General features: G+C 37.0%; 1 protein-coding gene across 8 annotated transcripts in view; it reads right to left on the reverse strand.

Moving 5' to 3' along the window:
• Positions 1-14233, reverse strand: part of plekha6 (pleckstrin homology domain containing, family A member 6) — a 104960-nt gene that overhangs the window by 2315 nt on the left and 88412 nt on the right. For 3 of the 8 annotated variants that reach the window (XM_016240666.1, XM_016240304.1, XM_016240593.1), the window contains 17 exons: positions 13946-14032; positions 13553-13606; positions 11404-11484; positions 10575-10643; positions 10390-10470; positions 10031-10180; positions 9832-9927; positions 9256-9367; positions 8472-8611; positions 6612-6794; positions 5708-5771; positions 5418-5521; positions 5016-5192; positions 4082-4231; positions 3831-3964; positions 3326-3468; positions 2436-2532 (listed from right to left, as the gene is read on the reverse strand). In XM_016240666.1, the coding sequence (XP_016096152.1) occupies positions 2438-2532; positions 3326-3468; positions 3831-3964; positions 4082-4231; positions 5016-5192; positions 5418-5521; positions 5708-5771; positions 6612-6794; positions 8472-8611; positions 9256-9367; positions 9832-9927; positions 10031-10180; positions 10390-10470; positions 10575-10643; positions 11404-11484; positions 13553-13606; positions 13946-14032 (1920 nt within the window). In that variant the 3' untranslated portion in view covers positions 2436-2437. The remainder of the gene's footprint in view (positions 1-2435; positions 2533-3325; positions 3469-3830; positions 3965-4081; positions 4232-5015; positions 5193-5417; positions 5522-5707; positions 5772-6611; positions 6795-8471; positions 8612-9255; positions 9368-9831; positions 9928-10030; positions 10181-10389; positions 10471-10574; positions 10644-11403; positions 11485-13552; positions 13607-13945; positions 14033-14233) is intronic. The other 5 variants (XM_016240378.1, XM_016240452.1, XM_016240514.1 and 2 more) reach the window with 5 other exon arrangements.

The following is a 14233-nucleotide window of genomic DNA, read 5'->3' on the forward strand; positions in this document are numbered from 1 at the left end:
TGGGAGAAGAAGAGAGAGAACAAAGAGAAGAGGAGAACAAATGTATCGTCAGAGACTGTCGTATTTCTTCTGTTCAAAGAACTTCTGCTGAACGTTTTTCACAAACAAGACATTATTATAAGGTCCACGCTATACAAGAATGTGAATGTATCTAGAAATGCTTAAAGGGATAGTTCACCCAAAAATGAAAGTTCTGTCATTACTCACCCTCATGTCGTTCCAAACCCGTAAACTTTTGTTCATCTTCAGAACACAGATTAAGATAATTTTGATGAAATCCGAGAGCTTTCTGACCCTGCATAGACAGCAATGGAACAACCACGTTCAAGGCCCACAAAGGTAGTCAGGACAATATGGACAATATATTGTTAATATAGTCCATGTGACATCAGTGTTTCAACCTTAATTTTATGAAGCTACGAGAATACTTTTTGTGTGTGAAGAAAACAAAAATATCAACTTTATTCAACAATTTTTCTCTTCCGTGTCAGTCTTCGACACGCGTTCACAAGAGCGCCACGACGCATGTGTGCGTCGTCTTCTGCTTGTAAACAAGGTGCAACACATCCGGGTTCTACGTCAGAACACCGGCTCCTGTGTCAGCAGCACCACACACACATGCATCATAGTACTAGGGATAAGAAAAAATTGTTGAATAAAGTTATTTTTGTTTTCGTTGTGCTCAAAGTATTCTCGTAGCTTCATAAAATCATGGTTGAACCTCTGATGTCACATGGACTATTTTAAAGATGTCCTTACTTCCTTTCTGGTCTTGAAGGTGTCAGTTGTGTTGCCGTCTATGCAGGGTCAGAAAGCTCTCGGATTTCATAAAAATATCTTAATTTGTGTTCTGAAGATGAACGAAGGTCTTAGGTTTGGAACGACATGAGGGTGAGTAATTAATGACAGAATCTTCAAAAATGTCACCATTTACTTATGACATGTCGTTCCAAACTTATATGAATTACTTTCTTCTGTGGAACACAAAAAAATATTTTTTAAAGAAGATTTCAACTCTTTTAGTCCAAATGAAGTGAGTGTACGTGTCTGAAACAATATTGAACCCGACAGACTTTTATTATTGATCATTTTGTAATCCACAGAAGAAAGTCATACAGGGTCAGAGTGTCAAGAGGGTGAGTTATTGATTACAGCATGTTCATTTCTGGGTGAAGAAAATGCATAATGTATCAGACTGCAATTGATAATGCGAAATGTGCCACCATCAAGGTGACGCTTTATTAGACATGAGTGTGAATTATTTTCTTATATGGAACATTTTTCTGTCATAGAGAAGAAACAATTTGAAAAGAATGTCTCTGTCCCAGATGGCATTCTCAGTCATGTGGTCTGCACTTGGCTACACAGACTTCTGGGTAGTGGTGTGCTGGAAGGCCACATCAGTGTGGGTCTGGCAAAAGGGTGTATTGAGAATGCAAAGCATTCATAATTGCTACCCGCTTAAATAATTTAGAGCTTGAAATAACTAGAAAAAAAATTATATTATAAAAATGCCCATGGAGTTATAGGATTAAATGAATTTACATGACAAAAAAAAGTTGTTTATGGTGTGAATAAAACTACTAAAAATTAAGATATTTATTATTTTAAAGTCATCTTGAAGCCCCCTTGGAAGTTTGCTGCCTTGGTTTAGAACTACCGAGTTACATTAAACACACCATTTGTGACAGGGCCTATATAGTTAAAGTTTACATGTTTATAAAAATAGCTACCTGAATAATACTATCTGGCTTAATGGCACACTTTATTACCCACGTGAGTCTTTTGAACTCAAGAACTCAGAAAAACTGAAAAATGGTTGCGCTTTTGCAATGTGAATGGCTAAACATTTGCATCGGTGTTTGTATACTTGTGTCAAGTATGCTTCTGACAGGTGGAAATTGTCTTTAATGAACTGTTTATGAACCACAAGAGAAATTTAGTGTTTATGAAAGTCCACTGCAATACGATCAACATGATCCAAATGTGCAGTTTCTAACACCAGCATTGCCTTTTTAAAATTCTTGTCACATGGTTTTGATCATGGTTGACTTTTTTGCCATGAGCTGATAGCAGATGTTATGTTTATGTTTGTCTGTTTAGTCTCTGTTAAGACTTAATCATTGGAAATGATGCTAATTATACAGAATGAAAGCCAGTCGACACATTTGTAAGAGCTGTTTGTGGAATAGCCACAAATATGCAGTTATTTAAGATCAAGAATTTTCGCTGCAATGTTTTCTCCATATCGGCATATTTTTCTAGTAAAACAGGGTGGTGTAATGGCCTCAATAATCTGTGTCATTTTATTTCTTGCTCTACAAAAAGTAAAAGAAAGCAAGGGCAGTAATGAGCAGGACTAGAAAGAAAGTTTGTGTGAGGAACAGGAAGTGAAAGGAAGGGGCGGGGATTGTTGTGCAGTGGGCGGGACTCACCTTCACACCTTCATGATGTGGGAGGAGTCAGAGGAGTCAGCAGAAGGGGGAGGGACCAGGCTGGTTGGGGAGGCAGGGGGACTGGGGACACACTGGGCTGCAATGCAGTGAAATTATGGGGGGGAAAAAATGTCAAAAGAAAACATATGCCATGAAGCAAATGAAATAGGAATTGTGGGACAGAGAGGTAGCTATATATACTGTCCTCTCACAGAGCCACAAGGCAAAATTAATCCTTGCTAATTGAATTTTTGACTATCAAAAATATGGAATGAAATGAAAGAAAACTATGAAGGAAAGTCCAATGCATGATTTTAAAATTATTATTTTTTTTGCATTTTGGTTGTCCATAAATCTTAATCAAGAAACTGAGATCAAAGGCATGATGAATAAAAATATATATATACTGTATTTTTTAAAATCTCTCTATACTGATGTTTGTCCTCTCTGCCTTTGTCAATTTATATATGTTCTGATGTTTAGTGATAACAAACCTGAATATATTCATAGTCATTAAACTGAGTAAAATCTCACTCTAGAGCAGTTCCCCAGTGAATCTAGATGGAACTAGACAGTGTGCTTCAGTACCGAGGTCACACATCTAGATGTTATCTAAAAGTTTTATAAATGTGTTGTGAATTCTGAAACAGATTGTGATAATAAAAATAATTCATATAATCATTCATATTATCATTTTCTTCTGCTAAATAACAAATTTAACAATTCAACTAAGTCAAAAAACAACTCTAATTAAAGTGCAACCTCAGCACTGAAGTGTGGTGAAGTGTGCATTGAGGACATTGAGGAGCATGTGACATTGAAAGGGCATGAGGGTCAGACAGGTGGGGTCACAGCTCGCCCAGGCTCCTCAGGGCGGCAGGCTTCCTCACCGGAGAGCAGCCGGCTACGGCGGGAGGCCTCGGCAGCCAGAGCACAAGAAATCTCTATGCGCTTCTCCTGCTCCTGAAGCTGCTGCTCTGGGTTACTGGTTCCCTCCACTGGCCCGTCCAACACCGGCACCACATTTTGCAAGCTGGAGAAAGACAGACAGGATATTAATATTCAATAAAAAAAAGATATATATCCTCAGATGTAATTAAAGTCATCTTTTCAAGTACTGAGGAAATTCTGCCAAGGTTAACTTAATGTTGTTCCAAACCAAACCTGTAACCTGTTTTCCAAAGAACACAAAAGTAAACTTTTGGACTTTTATGGTGTTTTCTTATACTTGTATTTTGACAGCTTGATCTCATTTTAGAAGTTTGACAGTCCCTAAGTTGTTCAGCAAGTATGGTATGGTTTATGGCATAACAACAAAGGGTTTGGATGGACAGAACAAAAACAAAATAAAGGGTACTCAGTGTGCAGTGGATGAGGGCATGATGTGCATCATACTTTGATTTGGCAATCAGTGTCTTGATTCTTTCAACTTTCTTCCGTTTCTCCCGCAGCTCTTCTGGGCTGAGTGGTGTACTGGGCTCAATGTCCAAGTATCGCTCAGGGATCAGGACTTTATCCGGCATGGACAACTAGAGAAACAATGACACATATGTCCTTGCATATCTTTCACATCAGCCATTATTAAACAACTGGACAATGTACAACAAAAACGGTTGTTCATTGTGCAATGTGCAGTGACTTCTAACCTCTTTGTTGAGATCCAGGTCATAGTGTTCCGGTTCCACCAATCGTCGCAGACGAGCAATTTCCTGCCTGGGTGACTCCACACCTTCTCCCCTCACGGCCGCCTCAAGATCCTTAATATCCACCTCATCAGCTGTTACTCTCCTCCGCACCTGGATATCAGGAAGAACAACTGGCTCAATGCTTGGCGTGACTTAATACACTGCAAAATGGTTTCATAAAACTATTTCTCAATGGTGTAAGACAAATGAAAAATATTCTTTCTTGTTTTAAGCATATACTTTATGGCACCCAATAAATGTATTCATTATTATAATATTTAGAATATATCAATAATATATTCTGCTGTCTTGCTACTTTTCAAGCAAATTTCAAGTTTACATTTTTTTATTGGACTTTTATTAGATTTTTTTCCCCTGTGAAAAGTTAAGTGCCTTAATGATCTGACCCTTATAAATAGTAGGAATAAGAATTAAGGCAAGACACAACAGGTAAATTGGTCAAAGTTTAGCATAGCATGCTAAGACTATTGTACCTGGATAAAGCCAGGGTCAAAATTCCTGTTTCATTTTGTTGACGAGTTAATGTTATATATGTTATACATGATATATATTACATTATGTATGTTATTTACTGTAATATGAAATATCTAATTCAAATCTACAGAAGAAAATAAAGTGTAAAAAATAAACACATAAGTGTGTATTCTGGATGTTTTCTTTCCACTAGTCTAAAGCAAAAATAGCACAAAATCTCATGGCACAGAATGTCAAGAACAAAATCTAACTGGTTTTCCTAGTGTTTTGCCTGTTGTGTCTCAAAACCATGAGCTACTGGTAATAATTAGGTGCACTGATAACCAGCCAGTCTTACAATAACAAGTCACTCTTCCAGTACAGAGAGAGAAAAAAAGATGTTTAACAGTATGCCACTAACCACTCTGTAGTTAGTAGAAGATTTGTAGCCATCAATGTTCTGATTGCTGGAGAGGTTGAGGCTGCGCCTCTTGTCTCTGACGGAGCTGCTCTGGTTTCTTCGTATCCTCTCATTCTGTTCCTCCACACTCATTTTAGACTTTACCTCTGCGGGGAACACCGCACTCTTTGGCCTCTCCTGGGACACACATACAACACCATTACATGCTGCAATCATAAAAGATTACCTATAATGCCACCTAGTCCTATACATACTGAATCTGAACCCATAATTTGAATCTGTTACTCATTTATATTGATTGAAACTAATGGTACTGGTTATATTTTATAGTTCTTCATATTTTCTTATAAATGTGGAACTACTATTAGAAACAAACTATGTACTAACACAGATTTAACTTACTCTGGAAATGTGACCATTGGACACCTTCCCATTTCTTCGTTGGACGCCATCAGAATTGTTCTTGTCTTGTGAAGGCAACTTGGTCCTGGGTGGAACAATTCTAACTGCAAGGAAAAAGTCAATTATAAACTACGTTTTTTAGACCGGTGCCATTGCAAGGCAATAAAATCGAGTTTTCTGAGTTCTGAGTTTTTCAGTTGTCCATACTATAAGCATAATATTCCATAATATAATTAACTTCATATATTCAGGAAAGGTCAAGAAAAATGTGAGCCCTTTTTTCTTCATACCTTTATTCTGGTTGGATTCTGCATCAAAGTCGTTGATCTTTTCTCCTTGTGAGTTGTAGTTGTGCTGGAACAGAACATAGCAAACGTAAACCCTAGTAAAAATATCCTAAAGAATGTACAGGATTGCTAACGGAATTTCTGTTGTAATTAAAACCAGCCATAAAAAAAAAGTTATTTGATTCTTAACAGATCCTTTTAATCTGATTCCATTCTCATTGGTTTCATATTATTATTTATTTACCGTATATTAAATGCCTTTAGCAATCCAATACCTATATTTTTCAATGAGAAAACCACTTAAAAAAAATAAATAAAAATAAATAAAAAAATCAGCATGGGGCACAGTGGGGGCTTCTACAGGTTGCTCAACAGCGTGATGAATCGCAGCCTGTAAATACATGAGGTTGTTGAGGCAAACATGACTATAAATAAAAGCAATGGAAGCATTTTTACACATCACAGCATGCTGTCACCAGCTTGAATAAATGCAACACTAGCACAGACAAAAGCAAGCGCAAATAAAACGGGTACTAAGGACAGAAATGGGGCAACTACACAAGTGTGTATATGAAGAAACTTGATCTGTCTACCACACACACACACGTTGGAGGGGAAAATTGTGACAAGCTACTCTATCTGATTGATTTATACCAATATTTGCTATATCTTACAACATATGTTATATTATGATGGCGTTTCGTTTGAGATAAAGTAATGTATGACAAAATCATAAATATGTAACAGCAAACATGAAATGAAATGGAAAGAAACGGAAGTAATGAAGTTAATAAGTCCAGGTGAAAGAAAGATGCTGTTGACGTTGGAAAAATGATCATGGCGTGAAAATGGACAAAGTGGAAGTACAATTCCTCGTTCTCGTAGTGCGGCCGCCTCTCTGAGGTACCTTTCTGCTATGGAATTCTTCGTCATCCTTGTTGCCTTCCTGATGGATGCCTGAATGGGGGCCCATGCTGCGCAGCCAGGCATTGCTGTCTAAGGGTAGGGGAGGAACAGAGGGGGGAAAGGACTGGGAGGACTCCAGGGGCTGGTAAGATTTAGGAAGTGGAGGTCGTGGAGGACCAACCTCCTGTCGAAGGGAAAATAAAAAACAGGAAGTTGGGAAGAGAGAGTAAAATATATGGATAGGGAAAGAAAGAAGGGCAGGGAGGAGGAGAGAAGAGAAGGGATGGAGAAGCAGAGAGAGAGCTGTGCATCAAGAGTGACTAAGCCAGGTGGAGGGCGGAGAGAATCATGGGATGCATATAGACATGGATCCCTCACCACAACCACTAATAAACACTGACCTGCACATGACCCACACATGTACTTTGCGGTTTTTTGCTAGCAATTTCTGCTAGCAAAGGCAACTCTGAGCTAGTTTATAAGGCTTTGGCCATCAGTTTTAATATGGAAATGTGCAGTTCAGTCAGGAGCTGATTCTTTTAAATAAACAGCATGTGCTAGAAACCAGAAACGGTTAAAACTCTTAAAAAGCGGTTAAAAAGCGTAAAACTCTGGGTATATTTTGGTAGTGTGTCACTGTGGGAGTGGGTCACCTATGATTACTAACAAACATGCACAACCAAGCGTTTAAGAGTGACTACAACTAAGTAACAACAACAACAAAAAAACGAATATTAAAAATACATTAAAACAGGTATTAGACTGGAAATAATCTTTGAATCCCATTTCAGATCATTTAATCATCATTGCAGTTAGATTTATTCAACTCCTGATTAAGCTTTTTTGTGCTTTATCTTATGCTAACAAGCCAATAGAGCATTTGTCTCATTCATTTTGTCCATAGGGATATTTAAAAAGTGTTTGTTTAGGAGTTATAAGCCATGAAACAAACCAAACAGCTACAAGGTGAATCAAAAGATTACAAACTTTGATTTGAAGGGGAAAAGAAATTGAAAATCAGACAAAAGACAAAGGTGCAAGACTGTCTACTTAACAGCCTTAATGAGGGAAAGAACTACAGTCCTATGAAGCATTGTGAAGGATATAATCAAACTGAAAATGATGAAAATATATACAACTCTTGATCTAAATATTCTAATTATGTATATAGAAACAGCATATTTAACATTTATTTCAAAATATACAAATTATGCATCCAAATATTTCAATAGTTTGAGAGTGTAGGGAGACTGACTCCCATTATTATATAATTTGCAGTGATTTATGGCAGTGCGCGGATGCTTAGGCTGCAGTTTATTTTTTTAGATTCTCCAATTGATGACAATTTCTCCGCAGAATCATGGGCAATGTAGTATTTCACCAGGAATTCCACTGTTAAACATGATTATTTACAAAATAAGTTGAATTAATGCAGGCTGATGATTTAAATGCATATAACATCAATTAACATCCTCGGAACTCAATTCAAAATGTATTCCCTATGGAGAAAATGAATGGGATTTTTACTTCCATAACTGTTGCACTCTACTATGGCATCTTAACAAAATAAAAGTCTTTTGAAATTATCACCACAACTCAATGGCAGTAGACTACGGTTAGAGGTTTCTTTAAATGAGCATAGTACAGCAAATCTAATTTATTTTGAATCAGGAACAATTCAGGATAAACGAAAGTAGCGAGTCCTATGATCAGACTTGATTTAATTAGAAGCAGAACAATTTGATATCCCCTTCTGCATTTAAATTAAATTATCTGGTACAGTATATGCTGCTGTATTGTATTCTGTACACTGTAACGAGTAAGACAGTCTTTCATTGAAGAATAATGCTGTGTGAAATACCTCTGTGGCCAGCTGTTTAGTGGGAGAGGCCTGAGAGCCAGGGACAGGAGAGAAGGGGCTGAGAGGACTCGTCAGACTCACTGAACTCAAGGGACTCGCAGGACTGTTTGTGCTGAAAGAGCCGGATGCTCCACTGGCTACTGGGGACAGAGACAGATTATAGAGTTAAGGACCTATGTCACAACGTCAAAAGTAACCTAATATTCTTCCCTGTAATATGCTCTACTTTGCTGCAATTGTATTCCAACAAAAAAGTAATCAAATTATAAAACAAATGACACTGCTTATCTGTTTCCCAATTACTAAGCCTGTTTCACATCTCACCCACGGCATGAAAGCGTTGCAGCAGCATAACTGCAACAGCAGGCAAATAATGTTCTTCTCACAACATTCTTCTACATAAGAAAACTGCAGCTCTATACATAGAAAATACAGGACAGTCTGAGGGCAAATCTTAATGTGAGCTTGCAGTTGATTGCAAGAATGGAACAGGGTTTATGTAGACTAAATGACTGGAAAAGTCATTTAAGAGAAGCATATGTCATAAAAGAATGTCGTTTCACCGGACGATCCGGTTATAAAAATTACGAGCCAATTTTACAAATGAAACATATGCCTGCATGGAAGAATCACTCACAATAAGATCAATAACATGCATTTAAAAAATTTAATAACCAGAAACTGGTCAGAAAGAAGTTGTTCTTCTGCTCTGCAGGACCACATTGCTAAGTGCCCAAATAAACAGAGATAATGCATGACGCTGCGCAGTAACAGATCATCTGACCTCTGTGCTTGGCCGTGTCCGTGCCACGAGACGGGTTGTTCTTGTGCAGCCCCTCCAAAACATCCTGAACCCTCCAGAACTCCTTCTGAATGTGCCCGTGTACCAGCTCACTCTGGGAGGAAAGCGATTCAAACAGAAAAGACACATGCATTATTGAAGCTCTGTCAGGATCATTACATTAAAGCATATTCATTCTTATTAATAATTAATGAGAGAATCACATGCCGTTCAATTACTGATTGCATAATTAATTTCCATTCAGAGGACTTCTTGTTGCATTAAATAGATAATTGCTATGGATCTTAATTTAATAATCAAATTAATTCTGTATCATCAAGGTCACCTTTTTACTACAGTAATGCCCTCAAGGTAAATCAATCATGTAGAATGATCATGACAGTACTGAAAGCAATGGAGGTCATTCGCATGATGCAAACCCATAATTGCATGTGCTCATGAATAAATGATTTGTCTAAATGGAAAGATGGCAGAAGTCATTAAGGGCTTGTAGTTTCAGAGTTCAAGGTTTCCTGGTAACTAATGATGATGATGACAAATGTGAAGTCAGTATCATACCTGCCCTCCAGCGTTCAGCTGTTCCCACAGGTCACCATGGATGCTGTTTACTTCATCCTCTAGTGCTTCGAACTCCATACGGGTGGTGGTCAGGGCCTGTGAAGTACAATTAACAAATGAAATAACACCATTTATTCAAATCAATTTCACTAGCTTAGATTGTGTTTTCATAACAGTGTAAAATTGTCTGGTTTCTTACACTGGAGGCCTGAGACAGTTCTCCTCTGATGTTAATCAGCTTGTTTTGTAGACTCTCCTTCTTCAGCTGAAGTTTCTCCATGGCCAGCGGCTGGCTCCTGTACAGCTCCATCTCCTGATGTGTGGCCACCAGCACCCCCTCTAGACTGTCCTGGATATTACAGAAAACAGTGAGTAAAAAGTGAGTAAGGGCAGTATTTGTAGGCATAAATTGATCATGTAATGTTAAATAATAAATTAATAAAGCATTATTTCTGTTAATATTATAATAAAGTATATTATAATAGTATTTCATATTATATTTGATGTTGAGCCAGGAACCTTTTTTTTTTAGAGAACTCTTAAAAGCAACAAATGTACCTTTTCCATTCGCAAACGATGAACTACAGCCTCCTGCTCTTTCACAAGTCGATTCTGCTCACACAAGCGGCCCAGTAGTTTCTGTACAGAGACAAAATGAATTGTTCATGGGTCTGTTATGTGAATGACAATCATTTATAAAGTTGTACATTTATGGATGTCTTTGATCAGACAAAGTGACTTACACTGGTCTCAATCTCATTAAGCTTCAGTGTGGGATGTAGATCACCATACACATCATGGAATGGAGGCACCTATAATCAAAGAGAATGGATAAAATGGAAATATTAGTGAAAGTGAGTCTTTTTCTTTTTTTAATTTGATTTCGGACAAAAGTAAAAACAGATTTAAAATAATAGTATAATGAACAATAAACAATGATACTAATAAAAATTACAATTGTTATTAATTTATTTGCTCAATTAAAATAAACAAATACAAACACTTTTTAAATTAATAAATACCGTAAATAGATATTAGCCATTGCAATGTGCCGTTTGCATTATTCAGCAACAAAAACCATCCCAAATGCTGTGTCAATGATAAGCCCCAACGTGTGAAGGCTATACACTGAAAATGGCTTTCTTGCTTGATGGCGTGAGTGGATAAGACACATACTGTACACAGAGGACAACAGCAAGACACACAATGACCACACAATAGAGGATGTGATATTGGGGAAACGAGCACTGGAAATGGCGGGATTCAGAAACACAAAGTAAAGCAAAAAATCTTAAAACCAAAGAGAAACTGAATATTGTGGCTCTCATAGCTGAACTTCAAGGTTAAGGCTTTAAAGCTAAAGCTAAGTTCACTTAAACCTGAAGCACTATCAAAACATCCAACATGCCACATCGACCAGGAAGCACAGAGAGAGGCAGGCTCCGTCACAACCTCAGAACAGCCTTGTCTGAGCCTAACTTTGCCAGAAAGAGGCTGAACTGAGGTTCAGTAGCGTAAGAATAGCAGGTAGAACAGCAGCCTGCCTCTCTAGAGGAGTCTAGACTCTCTTACTTGTGAGAATAGTTTTGCTCGAGGAGAGGAACGCTCAACCATTCTGGTTACCATGCCGATTAGGTGATCACCATCTGTCATCTAGGGCAAAACACACCATCATTCACCTGGCTATATGCCTGACCTTGAGTATGGCCGACGTTGATGGAATCTATACTTGCAATGTCCACACTGGGGCAAGTTTTCACACTTTCTCACACTTTTTAACTTTGAAGTCATTACACTACCGCTAAAAAGTTTAGTGCGGTAAAGGTTTTTTTATGTTTCTGAAACAAGTCTCACCAAGGCTGTGATTACCTGTATTTGATGAAAAATACAGTAAAAACAGTAATATTGTGAAATGTAATTACAAAAAATTTTATTAATTTTTTCCTGTGATGGATTTTCTGAATTTTCAGCAGCCATTACTCCAGTCTTCAGTCACATGATCCATCAAAAAAAAAAAAAATTAAATATCGAATTATTTCCAATGATCAATGTTTAAAACGGCTGTGCAGCTTCCTATTTTGTGTAAATTTACTTTAGATTCACCTTTTCTCAGATTCTTTGGTCTAAGGAAGTTCAAAATAACAGCATTTATTTGAAATAGAAATCTTTTGGTTTCCCCTAGTAAAAAAAAGTTATAGTTCAAATCTATTCACTGAAATATCGCCCGAGACTTACTGATATAAAAAAAAAGTTTAATTAAACTTTTTACTTTATTTATTTCTTCATAAGCCTAAAATGTGTTTTAATGTCTCCATTGATGAGGATTGCATGATCTTTTAATAATATCTGCCTTTAAATCTAAGATACTTAAAGTGTACCTGAAGTATACTTGCAATAGTTCCACTTTAGCATAATCAAATATACTTCAGCATATCTTTAGTTGGACTTCAACACTACTTCCGAACAATTAAAGTGCATTAAGTACAAAATTAGTGGTTTCAATTTAGCAGACTGGTAAAGTAGCCTATACCAGTTCAGTATACTAAAAGTACAATTGCAGGTTTTTTTTTTATTAAGCACATAAATATGTAAATGTATTTGTAGTATACTTAGCATAACATAAATGTATTTCAAATACATTTAAATATATTTATTTTTCACTAGGGCTGCCATCAAATATCCTTTAACAGGCATATCCGAAAAATATAATCAGTAAAAATATGAAACAATAAACAATTCATAAATCAGCAAAACTGGTTAAACAGAGAAATATCTCATTTTTGACAGAAATTGTAATTAAAATAATTACTGAAATGAATTAATAATTTCAAAAATATTTAAAATGTGACAATTTGCCCATAACTGACAAAAGGCATTATAATTTAAGACTTTTTGATCACGATTTCAAAACCAACATACAGTGGGTACGGAAAGTATTCAGACCCCCTTAAATTTTTCACTCTTTGTTATATTGCAGCCATTTGCTAAAATCATTTAAGTAAATTTTTTTTCCTCAATGTACACACAGCACCCCATATTGACAGAAAAACACAGAATTGTTGACATTTTTGCAGATTTATTAAAAAAGAAAAACTGAAATATCACATGGTCCTAAGTATTCAGACTCTTTGCTGTGACACTCATATATTTAACTCAGGTGCTGTCCATTTCTTCTGATCATCCTTGAGATGGTTCCACACCTTCATTCACTGCTACAGAAAACATATTTATGTTACAGTTCCTGGGATATAACCCCTTCGTGACAACTTCCCCATGTGACAACTACGAAGAAGCCATAGATAGCAGCCGCTGCTGTTAACATGCAGCTGTTATAAAATTAGAAACCTCTTTCAAATCAGTGTGAGAACTGACACACAGAGGAGAAGACAGTGAGAACAGGAAAAATGTTTGAGAGGACCGTGACTACATTAATGACATGGTTGTTTATGTCTTGAAGTGGGCAACCAAACAACGATCAGTCCGTTCTCTATCGTCTCTTTAAAGTGAAGCCAACAATCAAAAGCTCTGTTCGAAAACTTAGTGAGCTGCCTCTGTCTACTGCCTGCTTTCTAAAGCAGCATCCTAACTAAAAATGGAATTTCATTAATAATCAATTTTCGAGATTTAATCATAATTAATATTCTTTTCATATCACTTAGTTGAGTAGCTCACTAGGTTTCGGACGAGAGCTAATGTGTGCTGTCAGCATTGAATCTCCTACCTGCTGATCTAGGTACTCCAGGTTCCTCTGAAGCTGCACGTCTAAAATGTCCTCCTGATGTGTGCAGTGAGGCAGCAGCAAAGCCCAGTGTGTCAAACCCAGCAGCAGCATACAGCACGCAAAAGCATCGGATGGAGAGACGGAGACCGAGACACAGGTGAGGACAGACACATGCTGATCACGGCATCGCTAATCACAGCAAAGCGCAGAGCATCACACTCATAACAGCAGATAATTACACCGTCTCCATCATTCAATAGCCAGGCTAGTGCACTTGATCTTTTGCACATACAAATTATCAGTCACATGATTTGCTGGTTCTCTATTGATAAGGCTTCAAATGGTGTGTTTCATGCTAAACACATTCACAAATGCTTTAAAGTGTTGACTTACCATTTTATTATGGAGCGAAGGGGATGCTGGGTAGTTGTAGTGGTACATTCCTTGGCTGTAGGAGCGTCTATCTCCAGGGAAATCATACTAGAACACGAACAATTATAGTAATTTAAAGTCAGACACAAAGAAGGCAATATATAATATACCTATATCAATCATACTAAACCACAAACAGTTATAGTAATTTAAAGTCAGACACAAGAAAGGCAAGATCTGACAGAATATATATATATATATATATATATATATATATATATATACACAAACACGCGACACCAAAAACTG

Source organism: Sinocyclocheilus grahami, unplaced genomic scaffold (genome assembly GCF_001515645.1).
Source record: "Sinocyclocheilus grahami isolate Dianchi unplaced genomic scaffold, SAMN03320097.WGS_v1.1 scaffold3.1, whole genome shotgun sequence".
Classification (NCBI taxonomy): Eukaryota; Metazoa; Chordata; class Actinopteri; order Cypriniformes; family Cyprinidae; genus Sinocyclocheilus; species Sinocyclocheilus grahami.